At 35.4% G+C, this 18269-nt stretch overlaps 1 protein-coding gene across 5 annotated transcripts in view; it reads left to right on the top strand.

The window, feature by feature from the left end:
- Window positions 1-18269, top strand: part of ATP2C1 (ATPase secretory pathway Ca2+ transporting 1) — a 177017-nt gene that overhangs the window by 106082 nt on the left and 52666 nt on the right. For all 5 annotated transcript variants that reach the window (XM_044252384.1, XM_044252383.1, XM_044252382.1 and 2 more), the window contains 4 exons: window positions 5387-5542; window positions 6562-6630; window positions 7612-7687; window positions 15333-15399. In XM_044252384.1, coding sequence (XP_044108319.1) covers window positions 5387-5542; window positions 6562-6630; window positions 7612-7687; window positions 15333-15399 — 368 coding nt within the window. The remainder of the gene's footprint in view (window positions 1-5386; window positions 5543-6561; window positions 6631-7611; window positions 7688-15332; window positions 15400-18269) is intronic.

Below are 18269 nucleotides of genomic sequence, written 5' to 3'. Positions count from 1 at the left end.
TTACCAAAATTCAGCTGCCTTTTTCTTCATTAAACACTTCCTTGGTTGTTTTAAGCTTTTGATTCAAGAGTTGATTCTGTCAGTTTTTGCCAGCCTATGATTGTTTTAGTAGAGGAACCAATTCTTTGAGTGCCCTATTCACAAGTTTTTATATCAACTTAAGTGTATTTTTTTGATAGGTCACCTTGATAAATAGATTTACAGTGTGTTGCTCCCCCTCTTATTGTAATTTATTACCGAAACTTTGGTTTTAAAAATTTCTGAATTATTAAACATGTACAGACTTGTTAAAAGGAAGCATTTTTAAAATTAGCTGTCAAATGAAATTGAGTAGAATATTGGTGAAGGTATATAGTATATTCGTGGAATTTAGAAACATTCCTGTTTACTAAAAACTGTTCGGGGTAATTAACTCATTTTGGCTTTGGAAAGGATGTATATTTCTGAAGTCGTATTGTCATTATTCAGTTTGGAAAACCCACCCATATGTAGAGCACTGGGAATGTTAATTCTCTTAGACTGTATAAGCTTGAGCTGTGCTTATTATTATTAGTGTTTTGTTGTCCGATTCTTTATAGATCATTGGTTAAAAAGCAGGGTGAGCTGAGGAATGCTATTTATGTTTAAAATGTTGAAGAGAAAACTTTTTTTCTCATTAAGTCACTAGAATATAAAAAGACATTATGGGAGGGTTTGATATGAGACTTAGTCTCTTTGCTTTAAGATTCTCAATTCATATGAGTAGGAAAGGACTGTTGCACAAGTAGGTCCCTTTTTGAAATTTGATTTAAGTAGTCTTAGTGAAATCTTTGTTTTTTTTTTTAAAGATTTTATTTATTTATTTGACAGACAGATCACAGGTAGGCAGAGAAGCAGGCAGATAGAGAGGAAGGGAAGCAGGCCCCCCGCTGAGCAGAGAGCCTGATGCGGGACTCGATCCCAGGACCCTGAGATCATGACCTGAGCCGAAGGCAGCGGCTTAACCCACTGAGCCACCCAGGCGCCCTTAGCGAAATCATTGTTAACCACATACGGTCTTTAAGTTATTAGCAACTTGATCAAGTTGAATCTGTCTACCACTTAAGTCAGAAAGTTAACAGTTCATGTAAATATTTACCATGGGGTAAAATCCATTTCATATAGGCCTTTTTAATAATTTATAACACTTGGTTGTGATGCAGGTTGGTTGGGTCCAAGAACCCAGGGAATGCTCCTACAGGTGCAGCCAAGAGGGTTCTTGGCTTCATGTGGGATAGAAATCAAATACGAGTAGGAGAAAGTGAAAATAGAGTTTATTGAATAGTGTGAGTGACAGAAAATGCAGGAGGGGTGTCTGGGAGACTTGAAAAGGAGAAGAGAATGGATCTTGGTGTTGCTTGGGATTAGGGGTTTATATTGAAAGAGGTCTAAGGTACATGTTCTTCAGGAATCCTGGGTAGGGTCTAATCAAAGGTGAATGTCAGGTGAGCAATAGGTGTTATTCCATAAATGACCAAAGTAGTGGGTGTTGATGCCAGTGTCAGCTGAGGTTTGTTCAAAGAACATGTTCAAGATCTGGCTCTTGGATGTTGTTAGGTGTTAGGTACCTAGGACAAAACTCGGAGAGTGATTAACTTTCTCGCTTCCCCCTTTAAATGGGAACATAGCTTCTTTAGCTGATTCAGAAACAGAATACAGAATACAAGTAAATGAGACCCAACAGAAAAATAGTGGAGATGAAGCCTTTCTAAAATGGAGTCCCTTCAGCTTCCCTACTTTAGTTGGTTAGACTTAGATTGCTAATAACTAGAGCTCATAAAGAAGTTTTAATTACATTTTCCTTCATTTGGATAAACAGTAAGAGGAATCTTAATTTTTGTGACCAAAAGAAAGAAATTTTGTCCTGATCAGACAACTGCGGATGATTAGTTTAGAGTTTTTTTCTGGGGAAAGAAAGCCATTTCTGATTTTCTTTTAATTCTGGACTAGAGAGGTAACTGACTTAGTAGCATGCAGTATACCAAGCCTTTCTTTAGTTTAATAACTTATTTGTAGCTGTTGATTGTTCCATATTACCTGTAATTTTTTTAAGCATTCATTTTTTGCGTTTTAGGAAAACTTATGTGACTTTGGCTTTTAGTTTCTTTCTCCCTAATATTTTATAGGAATAATCCTTTGAAGTTGTTCAACCAGTTTTATTCTGTAGATGTTAAATATTCAGATATGGATTATGTATACGTCTTGATTCTTATTTATATTCTGACTCTTGAACTGTATTGTCTCTTATTCACACCTCCAGTAGAGTACCTGAAGAATAATATAGAGAAAATGAAACATAATCAGTTTCCCTATTCATTAACAGCTCTATTGAAGGTTTAACATTTAAACTTCTGGCTAGAAGGCATGGAATTGGCTGGTTCTTTGATTTCATTTTATCTTACTCATTTATCATTCTCATAAATGCAATGGAAAAATAAATGCCTCTAATATCTTTCTTCTCAAAATGAATTACATTGTGACTTTGTTAAACTGTAATAGGCTTGCCTAATTCATTAAATACCACCTTCTTAGAAATGACTTTCTTTCCTTCCCTCAAAACTATTTCCTGAGGAAACTCTTGTAATCACTTTAAAAGAAAATACATTGTAACTTAGAAAATAGTCTGACCCAGGGCATCTGGCTGGCTCAGTTGGAAGAGCATGCAACTCTTGATATTGGGGTCTTGAGTTCAAGCCCCACGTTGGATGTAGAAATTACTTAAGAAAAGTTTAAAAAGATATTCTTGTTTAACAGATAGCTGAGATCTGTGCAGTTTGCTACATTCTATGATTTGGATAAATTTTATTGATAATGTATTATTTTATTTATTTTTTTTAATTAAAGTAAACTTTAGGCCTAATGTGGCTCAAATTCAAGACCCTGATGTTGGTAGTCATGTGCTCTATTGATTGAGCCAGCCAGGTGCCCCATTAATAATATATTCTTAATTTTTTTAAAAGATTTTATTTATTTATTTGACAGAAAGAGAGATCACAAATAGGCAGAGAGGCAGGCAGAGAGAGGGGGAAGCAGGCTCCCTGCTGAGCAGAGAGCCCCATGCGGGACTCTATCCCAGGACCCTGAGATCATCACCTGAGCCGAAGGCAGAGGCTTAACCCACTGTGCCACCCAGGTGCCCTATTCTTAATTTTTTAATACATTTATAAATTAACAAATTATAGATTTATATATAATACAAATATATACACATATATGTAAAATAAAGATCTAAAGCTCCTTTTTTCCCCCACATCAGTTTCTACACTAGATGGAGCTGACTGCTATTGTGCTAAAAATAATCTCTTTCTTGTAGAAAAACCTGATTTGAACAAAAATTCCTATTAAATGGTTATTGAACTGCTAAGGTTGACACTGAAGAGCGAGGTCACTGACAGAGCCAATAAAGCTATGCTTTTCTTTCCTTTTTAAAAAGTCAGACTATTTTCATATTCTTTGTTCTGATAGATAGCCACCAAGTGTATTTGTCAGTGTTTAAGATTTATGTCTAAAATAGAAAATCTTCAGTGGAAAAACATTAATTTTGCCTTTCCCAGAGAGGAGGAGTTCTGGATATCATCACTGTGTATGATATAGTACAGGGCCTGGCATTAATAAATATTTTTTAAGTGAATGAATCAATGAAATTGATCAAGCTAAAATTTAGTTTTACTGTATGGATGGGGAGAATCCATGAGCCAATTTTTAATATTTCTTTTCTATGACATATTTATGCTCATGAAAAAATGAGCCATTTAAAAAGATGAAATTTATTATTTCTACCTCCGTACCATACTCCTCTCCAAAACACCCAGCGGCATTTCAAGTTTAGAGTATTTTGCATATAGTATGAGCTGTCAGTCAAGAGGCCTAATTGAGAACACCAGCTCAGTTTATAATAACGGCATGACTATAGTCATTTAACTGCTCTGGGTTCATTTCCTTATTTATTTTCTAGGTTCTATCTCAGTGCCTAGTACATAGGTAGTCAGTAAATGTATTTTGGGTGAGCAAATTAACCTGTAAAATGAGTAAAATCATGCACTGGGTCCTAGTTTCTCAAAGTACCCTAAAGACCCTAGACAGAGAGCTTCTAGAATAAAATGGATCAAAGAAATTTGTGACACTCTATTCCATTGATTCCCAAAGTTAAATATGCCTCAGAATCACCTGGAGGGCTTATAAATAATCTTGTAGGTTTACCCTCCCACCTCCATATTTGAAGTAGGGTAGTGAATTTCTAACAAGTTCTGAGGAGGTAGGGAGAGGTGATGCTGGTTATGCTGGTCCTGCTGGGACCAAACTTTGACAGCTCCTTTTGTATCTGTATTCCAGTTGAGGTGATTCACACTAACCTGTTGAAGGTTTAAAGAAGCACTACCTAAGTAGGGGAAGCTGTTAACTCTTAACTCAGTTATTTCTAAAACTTATTTGACTTTATTTATTTATTTATTTTAAAATTTATTTTAAAATTACTGCTTGCACTTTATAGTTCCCATTCTGTGTGTATGTGTGTGTGTGTGTGAGAGAGAGAGAGAGAGAGAGTCATCTATCACATTATACTCAATGTCTATGAACATCCTTGGAACTATTTTTCTCTGGGTCATACTTTCAGAAACAAAGCCAGGTTACATGTGTAGTGTTTTCCACATATAAAATGATGATTTTATTTGTTTTATATGTTTCCACATATAAAATGATGATTTTACTTGTTTATTTATTTTTTGGCATGCTATGATAGGTGAAAACTTACTTATGCTAGGAGTGAAACTCAGAATTGAATCCTCTTGCACAGGTGGAAGAGAGTATGATATTTGTGATCTGCATGGAAACATTTATGTACATTTTTTATTTTTTTGCTGACATACATTTTGGATAAATTTAAGGATGTATATAGCAAGCAAAGTTTCATGAAAATTGACTCCAAAATGATGAAATGATTTCTCTCTCAGTACTTTTTATATCTTTTATTCATATTTCTCTTCTGGATGTCTGCTTTTAATCTGCCAAACACATTTTCATAACTTCAGTTTATGGCAAAATTAGGAAGTAATATTTTATCATGAGAATTATTTTCTCCAGATAGTCTCAGCTAGTGTTCCTTTAGTTGTATTTTGAAATTTAAGCTAATCTTGTCTCCCAATATAGCATTCTGTTTTGCATGCTGGATTTTGTTGACTTCACTGCATATTTTAAATATGGTTGTACTTATTCTGGTCTTCTTAGAGTAATGGATATAATAAAAGATTTGGGTAATTATCAGAAAGGGGATATTTGAGAAAGAAGTGATGGTTACAAACTCTTCAGATATGAAGTGTATCACAGGGAGTCTTCAAACTTGAACTTAATGGAGTACTTTATGTTTTCCAAGGCTGTGGATCTTTCCATTGATGAGTCCAGCTTAACAGGAGAGACAACACCTTGTTCTAAAGTGACTGCTCCTCAGCCGGCTGCAACTAATGGAGATCTTGCATCAAGAAGTAACATTGCCTTCATGGGAACCCTGGTCAGATGTGGCAAAGCAAAGGTAACTCTTTTCTCTTGTTTTGAAAGTGGCAATTCCTTTGTTGTCAACCTTTCTTTTTAGTTCTATTTTGCTAATTTTATGTGGCTCTTTTAAAAATAGATGACAAAGAAGTGACAGAATTGAACCTAACCCATAGCCACTGTTTGTGAGACGAAGGAGGACCTGTGTCCCTGAGGGGTAGTATGTCCATAGTTCTGCCATTTGCCAGATAATGGAGCCTTTAGAAAACATAGTCCTCAGTATCTGTTTTTTTTTTTTTTTTTTAAACTTAGAAACAGTGGCACATGGATATGTTCATTACTAGCTAAATAAAATTTTAATTTGTGGTAATGGTACTGGCTATCATCTTCTGACTATATATCATTCACCTACTGATGGATTTTAAGTATTTGGTTTCCTAGATCCTAATATTTCACAAATATAAAAGACATGATTCAATAGTATTTGAGGGGGAAAAGAAACTACATTATATGTCTCTCTTGAGTTTTTTTTTTTTTTTAAAGATTTTATTTATTTATTTGACAGAGAGAGATCACAAGCAGGCAGAGAGGCAGGCAGAGAGAGAGAGAGAGGAGGAAGCAGGCTCCCTGCTGAGCAGAGAGCCCGATGCGGGCCTCGATCCCAGGACCCTGAGATCATGACCTGAGCTGAAGGCAGCGGCTTAACCCACTGAGCCACCCAGGCGCTGTGTCTCTCTTGAGTTTAAGACAGTTTTGAATTTCAGAAATTTTAATATAGTTAAAGAATAGGCCTCAGAATTGGGTCAGAACTTTTTATAGTAAGGCATAAGTACTAGTGATCTATAGTAATATCACAGAGTTAATTTACTAAGGGAACCTTGGATATGTGTGTTAGTCATCCTGACTGTGGGCAAGGCTTTGGAGAAAGTGAATGAGAAGTGTATTTTTGTTTGTTTGTTTTTTAATTAATTAATTAATTAATTTTTGAATTTATTTATTTTGGCTTTAGAGAAGTGATTCTATCTGAATGTAAACATATTTTCCTATTTTTCCCCTTAGGGTATTGTCATTGGAACAGGAGAAAATTCTGAATTTGGAGAGGTTTTTAAAATGATGCAAGCAGAAGAAGTAAGTACTTACTTTGTTACTGATGTTTTAATTTCACATCTGAAGTTCTCTATTTTAAGTACAGGAACAGAAAATATTGGTGAATTATTTTATTTACTATTGAAAGTAGTATTTTATTCAGAATATCACTCAGATGTCTTTGTTTGAAACCTAATTGGAAAGACTGTATTTAAAAGGGCTTGAATTGACATTGTTGATATGCTGAAACATTTTGATCTTCATTGTTTGTAGGGGAAAAAGGTTTATGGACAATTATTTATAGGGCCTATTCTTTTTAGAAATTAGCTTTAAACTAATTAAAAAAAATTTTCTAAATAGTATATTTGTCTTCTACCAAAACTACCAACTTCATTTAATTCCAAGTAATGGGGAGAAAAGATTATAAAGTAAAATAACCTGGAAAATATTCTTGTTTAAGCATACTGAAGATTAGTTCTCTCATTGAAAATACTTTCTTATATATATGAAAAAAGTTGCATTCTACAAATGTCATATTCTCCTGAGATCATCTGGATTTCTCAGGTAACCTGCCAAGATTATATGTGATGCAGTGTATAAAACCATTCTGAGAAGCTTGGCAGTGAGGGGAGTGCTAGAGAAGGGAGTTAGCTGATCAGGGAGCCAGCTGGAGAAAAAGAGTTGGATTGCAAGCTTGTTTGTGGAAACAGGAAAGAGAAGATTGGAAAAGTGAGGGGCAGTGGATGATAATAAAGTCATGGAGAAGCTGGTAGGGAGAAGAGATTTCTTCTCAAAAACAGGTATGGGGAGCATTTTCCTTTTCAAATAAACAAGCTTTGAAAAGTCTCAGCCTCAGTTTCCTTTACTCCAATAAAAGGAGTAATACTAACCTTAAGGGAGAGGTGTATATGTCATGTCATGAGTATGTTGAGCTAGCATGAATATGTCAAGCACTTAGCAGGCACTTAGTATATTTTACTAAATTTAGCTCATTATCATGACACTCTTCTCCAATTTGTCAAGGCACCAAAAACCCCTCTGCAGAAGAGCATGGACCTTTTAGGAAAACAACTTTCCTTTTATTCCTTTGGTATAATAGGTAAGAGAAGAGTGAGTATGTGTATCTCATCTATTTACTTAGGTTTTATTTATTTGTTTGTTTTTGAGTGGGAAGGGGGAGTTTAGATAGATGAGTAAATTTGTTTATTCATTTAATTAATTTTTAGCTTACTACTACTTTTTTTTTTAATTTATTTATTTGACTGACAGAGATCACAAGTAGGCAGAGCGACAGGCAGAGAGAGAGGAGGAGGCAGGCTTCCTGCTGAGCAGAGAGCCCGATGCGGGGCTCGATCCCAGAACCTTGGGATCATGACCTGAGCTGAAGGCAGAGGCTTTAACCCACTAAGCCACCCAGGTGCCCCAGCTTACTACTACTTTTAAAAAATCATAAAACTAGCCCCCAACCATTGTCCTTTTCTACAAAGATAAATTAGAACTCCATACAGTTCCTATCATCAAGGAACATTTCTGTAATCACTTTAGTATTTGTGTTTCTAGTTTTCAACAAAATGGATGGTAATGTTTTATGGACTAACTGTTCCTTTTTTGTTTCATATTTTCTTCATAAGTATCTTGTCATTAAATAGATGCTCATTAAATTGATGTCATAAAATAGGTTGTATAGTATTCCATTATGTGGGGAAAAAAATCTTAGGCCTTTTGTAGATATTTCTATGTTTTTCGAGTTTTTAAAATTATGTAAATGATTCTTCAGTGCAGTTATCTTATTCTTAAAAGTAAAAATTATTGGGTCAAAGAGTACCCATGTAGTTTTAAAAGTTTTGGCTTGTTTTTAAAGGTTTTTGTTTCATATTGCCAAATAAATATTTTTCATCAGCAAAGCAGAAGTTTATCTCATCCAGCACTCTTAACAACTTTGTTGTCATTAACAGACAAATATAAGACTTCTCATTATTTTATTTGACAATTTATTATAGAGACATTGAACACTTTCCTCATATGAGTGTTGGTCCTTTTTATTTTATGACCTGACAATATATCTTTAATCTTGTGGTTTGAGTGTTAGGTTGGTAACAGCTCTTTGTATATTTAGGATATCCATCCTTTTGTTACATTTTTTTTCCCTTCAATTTTTAAATTCCCTTTTAGGGATAAATAAAATAAACTTGGTACAGGAGAGAGATATAATTGAAACATCTTCTGATATGATTGTCATGTTAATAATCTTTGCAGTTATAATTTCTTTGTTCTATTCATAAAGGCTGTCCCAGCCCTATGTTGTGGAAAGTGTTTATGTTTATATCTTTTTGAACATCAATCTACTACTTTAGTTTTTACTTTTGACACTTAAAATTTTACTGAGTAGAATTTATTTTAGTTTAAGACTTAAGGTATCCAGGGCAAACAGAAACTAAAAGAATTTGTGAATTTGTGATTACCAAACCAGTCCTACAAGAAATATTGGGTCCTTTAAGCAAAGAGAGAGCCTAGAAGGAACAGAGACAATACACAGTAACATTAACCTTATAGACAATACAGTGGCATTAAATTCATATCTTTCAGTAGTTACCCTGAGTATAAATGGGCTAAATGCCCCTATTAAAAGACCCAGATTGTCAGATTGGATAAAAAAATAAGACCCAATTATATGCTGTCTGCAAGTGACTCATTTTAGACCCAAAGACACCTCCAGATTTAAAGTGAGGGGGTGGAAAATCATTTACCATGCTAATGGACGTCAAAAGAAAGCTGGGGCGGCCATCCTTAGATTAGATTTTAAGCAAAGACTGTAATAAGAGATGAGGAAGGACACTATATCATACTAAGAGTCTATCCAACAAGAAGATCTAATAATTGTAAATATTTATGCCCCTAACATGGGAGCAGCCAGTTATATAAGCCAATTAATAATAAACTCAAAGAAACACATCAACAATAGTACAATAATAGTAGAGGATTTTAACACCCCCCCCTCACTGAAATGGACAGATCATTTAAGCAAAAGACCAGCAAGGAAATAATGGGCTTTAAATGACTCACTGGACCAGATGACTCACAGATATATTCAGAACAGTCCATCTCAAAGCTACAGAATAATACACATTCTTCTCAAGTGCTCATGGAACATTCTCTAGAATAAATCACATCCTTGGTTACAAATCAGGTCTCAACTGGTATCAAAAGATTGGACTCATTCCCTGCATATTTTCAGTGCTTTGAAACTTGAACTTAACCGCAAGAGGAAAGTTGGAAACAACTCAAATATATGGAGGCTAAAGAACATCCTACTAAAGAATGAATGGGTCAACCAGGAAATTAAAGAAGAATTGAAAAAATTCATGGAAACAAATGAAAATGAAAACACAACTGTTTAAAATTTTTGGGGTGCAGCAAAGATGGTCCTGAGAGGAAAGTACAGAGCAATACAAGCCCAAGAAACAAGAAAGGTCCCAAATATATAACCTAAACCTACACCGAGAGGAGCTGGAGAGAAAACAGCGGAGAAAGCCTAAACCCAGCAGGAGAAGAGAAATAATAAAGATAAGAGCAGAAATCAATGAAATAGAAGCCAAAAGCACAGTAGAACAGATCAACAAAACTAGGAGCTGATTCTTTGAAAGAATTAATAAGATTGATAAACCCCTGGCCAAACTTACCCAAATGTAAGGAGAAAGGACCCAAATAAATAAAATCATGAATGAAAGAGGAGAGATCACAACACTGAAGAAATACAAACAATTATTAGAACTTATTATGAGCATCTATATGCCAACAAATTAGACAATCTGGAAGAAATAGATGCATTTCTAGAGAAGTATAAACTACCAAAGCTGAACCAAGAAGAAATAGAAAATATGAATAGACCTCTAACCAGCAAGGAAATTGGAGCAGTAATCAAAAGTTTCCCAACAAACAGGAGCACAGGGCCAGATGGCTTCCCAGGAGAATTCTACCAAACATTTAAAGAAGAATTAATACCTATTTTCCTGAAACTGTTAAAAAAAAAAAACAGAAATGGAAGGAAAACTTCCAGACTCATTTTTTGAGGCCAGCATCACCTTGATCCCCAAACCAAGGACCCCATCAAAAAAAATTACAGACCAATATCCCTGATGAACATGGATGTAAAAATTCTTACCAAAATACTAGCCAGTAGGATCCAACAGTACATAAAAGGATTATTCACCAGGACCAAGTGGGGTTTATTCCTAGGATGCAAGGTAGGTTCAACATCTGCAAATCAATCAATGTCAAACACTATGTTAATCAATGAAAGGACAAGAACCATATAATACTCTCAGTAGATGGAGAAAAAGCATTTGACAAAGTATGGCATCCATTCTTGATTAAAGCTCTTCACAGTGTACGGATAGAGGGTATATACCTCAATATCATCAAAGCTATCTGTGAAAAACCCACAGTGAATATCATTCTCAATGGGGAAAAGCTGAGAGCTTTTCCCCTAAGGTCAGGAACATGGCAGGGCTGTTCACTATTACCACTGTTATTTAACATAGTACTAGAAGTCCTAGCCTAAGCAATCAGACAACAAAAAGAAATAAAAGGCATCTGAATCAGCAAAGAAGAAATCAGACTCTGACTCTTTGAAGATGATGTGATACTTTATGTAGAAAACCCCAAAGACTCCACCCCAAAATGGCTAGAAATTCATACAAGAATTCAGTAAACTGGCAAGATATAAAATCAATGCAGAGAAATCAGTTGCCTTTCTATACACCAGCAGCAAGACAGAAGAAAGAGAAATTAGGAGTTGATCCCATTTACAATTGCACCCAAAACCACAAGATACCTAGGAGTAAATGTAACCAAAGAGGCAAAGAATCTGTACTCTGACAACTATAGAATACTCTTGAAAGAAATTGAGAAAGACACAAAGAAATGGAAAAATATTCCATGCTCATGGATTGGAAGAATAAATATTGTGAAAATGTCTGTACTACCTGGAGCAATCTATACATTTAATGCCATCCCTATCAAACTACCATTGACTTTTTTCAAAGAAATGGAACAAATAATCCTAAAATTTTTTATGGAACCAGAAAAGACCCTGAAAGCCAGAGGATGTTGAAAGAGAAAAGCGACACTAGTGGCGTTATGATTCTGGACTTCAAGCTGTATTACAAAGCTATAATTATCAGGACTGTATGGTACTGGCACAAAAACAGACACATAGACCAATGGAACAGACTAGAGAGCCCAGAAGTGGACTCTCAACTCTGTGGTCAACTAATCTTTGACAAAGCAGGAAAGAATGTCCAGTGGAAAAAAGACAGTCTTTTTAACAAATGGTGTTGGGAAAATTGGATAGCCACATGCAGAAGAATGAAACTAGATCATTTCCTTACACCAGACACGAAAATAGACTCAAAATGGATGGAAGATCTCAGTGTGAGATAGGAACCCATCAAAATCCTTGAGGAGAACACAGGCAGCAACCTCTTGGAACTTAGTCAGAGCAGCTACTTCCTAGAGCCATCGCCAAAGGCAAGGGAAGCAAGGGCAAAAATGAACTATTGGGACTTCAGGATCAGAAGCTTTTGCACAGCAAAGGAAACAATCAACAAAACCAAAAGACAGCCGGCAGAATGGGAGAAGATATTTGCAAATATCAGATAAAGGGCTAGTATCCAAAATTTGTAAAGAACTCAACACCCAAAGAACAAATAATCTAACCAGGAAATGGCCAGAAGACATGAACAGACATTTCTGCAAAGAAGACATCAAATGGGCAAGAGATGCATGAGAAGGTGTTCAATATCACTTGGCATTAGGGAAATACAAATCAAAACCACGATGAGATACTACCTCAGGCCAGTCACAGTGGCTAAAATTAACAAGTCAGGGAACAACCGATGTTGGTGAGGCTGTGGAGAAAGAGGAAACTTCCTGCACTGAGGCTGTGGAGAAAGAGGAAACTTCCTGCACTGTTGGTGGGAATGCAGGCTGGTGCAGTCACTCTGGAAAACAATATGGAGATTCCTCAGAAATTTGAAAGTAGAGCTACCCTACTACCCAGCAACTGCACTGCTGGCTATTTACCTTAATGAAACAAATGTAGTGATCCGAAGGGGCACATGCACCCGAATGTTTATAGCAGAAATGTCCACAATGTCCAAACTATGAAAAGAGCCTAGATGTCCAGTGGCAGATGAATGGATAAAGATGCGGTGTGTATATATGTATGTGTGTACACACACACACACACACACACACACAAATGCAATAATATGCAGCCATCGAAAAATGAAATCTTTGCCATTTGCAGTGATGTGGGTGGAAATAGAGGGTATTATGCTAAGTGAAATAAGTCACTCAGAGAAAGACAATTATGATCTCACTGATATGTGGAATTTGAGAAACGAGACAGAGGATCATGAGGGAGAGAGGAAAAAATGAAATGGGATGAAACCAGAGAGAGAGAGACAAACCATAGAGACTCAATCTCAGGAAACAAACTGAGGGTGGGTGGAGTGGAGGGGGTGGGAGGGATGGGATGCCGGGGTGATGGACATTGGGAAACGTATATGCTATGGTAAGCACTATGAATTGTGTAAGAGTAATGGATCACAGACCTGTACCCCTGAAACAAATAATACATTATATGTTAATTTTTTAAAAAAGGAGTTAAGGTAGAGTTAATATTTTTACTCAAAAGTTAATTATCCCAATATATTAATTATGTAGTCCATTCTTTATTCCCTGAGTTGAAATAACATCTTCATCATACATTAAACTCTTGAATCAATTTTGGAGTACTTTCTCCGTTAATTTTTCCATAATTTTATTTTATTTTTTTATTTTTAAAGATTTTGTTTATTTGTCAGTGAATGAGAGTGAGAGAGTGCACAAGCACGGGGAGCAGCAGGCAGAGGGAGAAGCCGGCTTCTGCTGAGCAAAGAGCCTGATGTGGGACTCAATCCCAGGATGCTGGGATCATGACCTGAGCTGAAGGCGAATGCTTAACTGACTGAGCTACAGAGGCATCTCTCCTTGATATTATTTTAATTATTTTTCCTAGCTTAATGTCTCAAAATTAATAATACAGCTTTAAGTTAAAGCAGATTTCTCTTACGTAGTTTCAGTTAAATAATATTAATTGTATTGATCCCTCTGTCTTCATAATAAAGAATGTAGAAAGATATTTCATTCCTCATTTTTAACCAGTATGTAGTTAATTTGATTTTTTTGATTATTGCTGTTTATTTTCTAGAATTTATAGGGAATTTGATAAATCTAAGAGATTTAGTCAGTTAACTCTCCCCAGTTATATTAATGCTGTACTGTGAAACCACATCACTTTTAGTGATAAAAATCTTTCAACTTTATGATTATCTGGTTTTAATATAACACATTGATCATAATTTTTCTTGTTAGGATAGTATATGGAATAGAATAAGGGTTAAGATCAAAATCAGAGGTCAGCAGACTTTTTTTCTTTTTTTTTTTGGCAAAGAGCCTAATAGTAAATATTTTAGCTTTTGGTCCTTATCAAAGTATTTCCAGTATTCTCTGATAGAAATACTGAACTCTGCTGTCAAAAGGAAAGCATTCATAGACAATATATAAACAAATGGATGTGGCTATGTTCAAACAAATTTTATTTACAAACATGCAGGAGGTTTTCAGATTATAGCTTCCCTGACCCCTGGTACAGTTCACTGAATGTAATTTCTTTTGTCAGGGTCGTATTTTGGATAGGATCTTAAGAGAGTTACCATCTGGATTATTATTTTGTAGTTGTAGAAAGCTGAAGAAAAACTTCGTATAAGTATTTATATTGATCTAGACTACAATCTTGAAGTAGCTTTATTTTATTAAATCTATAATGATACTGTGTTTTTTCTCAAAAAACTAGTGGTACACTCCGTGCCCCCCTTCATTTCAGAAACAAAGGTTAAAGCAGAGAGTATCTTGTTTGGTTTATGTTAATTGATTTTTTAAATAAAGATTATTTATTTATTTGACAGAAAGAGCACAAGCATGGGTGGAGCGGCAGGTAGGGAGAGATGGAGAAGCAAACTCCTGGCAGGGCAGGGAGCCTGACTTCGAGCTCTGTCCCAGGACACTGAGATCATGACCAGCGCTGAAGCAGATGCTTAATTGACTGATCCACCCAGGCACCTCATATGTTAATTGATTTTTCATTTGTAAATGCTGTAAAAGTAGTAATTTTTAAATGTTAGTGCAATTTTCAATATCTTAAGTAGGATAAGTCACTCTTTGAGCCAAGTCCTAATTATTCTTTTGTTTGAGTACAAACTTTATACGTATTGCCTGGATATTTAGTTAGGAGAAGTAATGTTCCAGGGTTTATTTTTGAAAAGCTGATAATAAATAGAAGATTTGTATGTTTTACTCTACCTCTGCCCCCCCCCATTGTATGAAAATACTGGTAATATTTTCTTATAGTGGGAATCCTTAGATACTATTGCTTTAAGGAGTGGGTGGCAGCAGCGGTAATGAAAGGTTAAACTCTGTGTGTGTGTGCGTGCGCACACATGCGCACACATACAGCATTGATTTTAAGCAACATTAATTTTAATCTCCCCTGCTTAATGGATTTTTGTAAAATTATGTAATTGTGATCTGATGCACTTTATGTGAAGGGCATTTTTGACTGCCCTCAGCTTGTTATTCTATCCCATCTATATTATGTGATTATATATAAAGGGAAAAATAGCTATTTGATTTTGTTCTAGGTATCATCATGTTGGTTGGCTGGTTACTAGGAAAAGATATCCTGGAAATGTTTACTATTAGTGTAAGGTAAGTTTTAATTGTTTGTGTATAAATTAAAGTCTCTTTTCCCTTTCTTATTTCTCTAATAGGCATAGGTTATGTTCCACTATGGAGGTATTATATGAGCAGAAAAGAGTATAGTGTCTCTACTTAAATAGTTCAAAATTCATATACTGAAATGAATTCTAGGAAAATGAAAACCTACTTGTATAGCGGTGAAGAAAATCTGTACTAGAGGCTTGGTATTATCAGTCTAATATAATACTGCATTTATATATATAAATAGACAATTAAGGATTCCCCAGCTGAAAATTAGCAGCATAAAAGAGGAAGACCATAATAATCAAAATTAAATAATCTCAGAGGAAAATGAAAAATTCAAGACATAGAGCAGAAAAATTAAAGCTAGAAAGCATTTTTATTTTCAGAGATTTCAGAGATTTGTGAGGAAATGGTATCATGATAAACAGATTACTGCAGAAGAGAGTCAGAAGACATAAAAAGTTTTTAGAAAATTATGAGTTTTAACTGCTGAAATTGAAAATTCAATTTAAAGGCTGTAATGTAACGTCAAAGAGGGCTCCCAAAAAAACAAAGTGACCAAAACAGAGAATGAAATAAAAGTGACAAAAAGAATAATTTAATATATACCATATCTATAACCAATAGGAGTTTCAAAGAGAGGGAAGAAGAAATTATATAGGAAATGTTACATGAATATTTTCTCAATCTGAAGTAAGACATGAAATTTTTATAGTTTGTATAGATTTTCTAAACGCAAACAGGATGAAAAAACTCCCAACCTAGATACATCATTATTATGGAAAAGAGTTTAGGTCGTCTATAAAGGGAGTATAATCAGACTGGTGTCAGACTTCTCGTTAGCAGTTGCAGTTTCCACCATTTTTCCACCATGGGGGTCTTTTTATTTATTATTGATTTTTATTTTTATTGTTGAAAATTTTTATTGAGAGAGAGAGAGGATGAGTGAGGGTGGGGTGGCGGGGCAGAGAAGCAGGCTCCCTGCTGAACAAGGAGCCCGGTGTGGGGCTTGAGCCCAGGACTCTGGTATTATAACCTGAGCTGAAGGCAGACACTTAACAGACTTAGCCCCTGAGGTGCCCCCCTGGGGTTTTTTTCGACTCTTCTAAACATTTCAACTGATAAAACTTCCATAGGTCACAATTGGTACTTGTGTCCTGAACACTGGGGCGACTTAAGGCAGCCATCTTCTTCTTCTCCCCCCGTCAGCTTTTTTTTTTTTTTTTTTTTTTGGGTTAAGATTTTATTTATTTATTTGACATAGAGATCACAAGTAGGCAGAGAGACAGGCACAGGGTGGGTGGGAAGCAGGATCCCTGCTCAGCAGGGATCCCAATGCGGGGCTCGATCCCAGGACCCTGAGATCATGACCTGAGCCGGAGGCAGAGGCTTAACCCTCTGAGCCACCCAGGTACCCCAAGTCAGTCATCTTCTGAGAGAGTCTATACAGCAGTTCAGCTTCAGGTGCGAAGAGGTTGGGATGACCTTGTGAGTTGGGGAGCTGCCCTGGATTAAAATGTTTCATATTCCATGAATGCCAACATCTCTGGAAGCATACTTCATAGGGTGCTTGCAAGAAACATGTCCAGTTATAAAAGTCACCTACACTCAGGAAACCCAGTATGATGGCTTTCTGTAAGACAATTTAAATTCTTCCAGTCCATAGACAGTTTATCAGTCAGGAGATCCCTTTATCATAAGCAGTGTTGCCTGGTAACATAGTTGACTTAACTACCCTTACCAGGTCACTGGGGGAGCAGAGCTAGAGAATTAACCAAATGCAAAACAGGAAAAGGATTTTGTTAACCCTTCATCCATAGTAACATTAAATTACATTAGAGAACAGTGGGGCAGTGCTGTCAACATATGAGGGGAAAGGATTTTAAATCTGTAAATCTAGGCAGAGATAAAGTATTGATCCAGTTAATTACAAGTAGATGGGCAAGTAATAAAATTTTTTCCTTCCATGTCCTATATGAATTCTGGTAAAACAAGAATGAAAAAAGGAAGATGGTGTATGGTATATAAGTAAGAGTAGAACTCACTTAGGCATCTAAGGAAAAGAAATCCTGGATGACAGCTCTATGGTAGGCCTAGGAAGTAATAGTTCCAAAATGTTAGAACTAAAACAATGAACTGAAAAATAATCTGATGGTTTACAAAGAATAGGTAGGTGGAGTAAGAGGTTAAAAAATACTTGTGATAGGGTGAAGGAGTATATTTTTTTTTTGCTCAAAGAAGCAAAAATACAATTTGAAACTCTTGGCTTCAATCTCTATAAAAAACACTTGGGTGAAATACGAAATAAATTTAAAATGGGGCATGAATTTGAAATATTCAACATTAGCATATAATCTATTGGATTCATTTTTAGATTTTGAGGGTTTTCTTTTTTTTTTTTGAGCAGTTCTGTTCATGAAGATTGACATGATTTTTATTCCTACTTCAAGGTCTTACAAAGGACAAAGCATTAAAAACTTTTTTAATAGAATAAAACTCCTTCTATTTCACAATTATTATATGGGTCCATTGTCCTTTTATAATTTTAAGTAATATCTATTATGGGATCTTTTGTGACCTTATTTTTCCTGTGTCTTGAAACATTTTATTATTTCATTACCCTAGCAATTATTTTAATAATTATTTCCAGCTGTTCTAAAAATGAGTAAAAACAATAAGAATGCAGAAGAATGATGGGATCACTTACAGGGTTGATGTAATAGTAAAGTAAATCATCCTGTTATTGTCTAATTTTTTTTATTACATTGCTCAGAATATTACATTGTCCTTTACAAAGGCATAAAAGAAGTCTAGAGACAGTCATTGTTGTCTTCTTTTTTTACTCATTAAAATTA

Source organism: Neovison vison, chromosome 6 (genome assembly GCF_020171115.1).
Source record: "Neovison vison isolate M4711 chromosome 6, ASM_NN_V1, whole genome shotgun sequence".
Classification (NCBI taxonomy): Eukaryota; Metazoa; Chordata; class Mammalia; order Carnivora; family Mustelidae; genus Neogale; species Neogale vison.
Note: the sequence above shows the minus strand (reverse complement) of the source record. Positions and strands in the feature narration are given on the sequence as shown.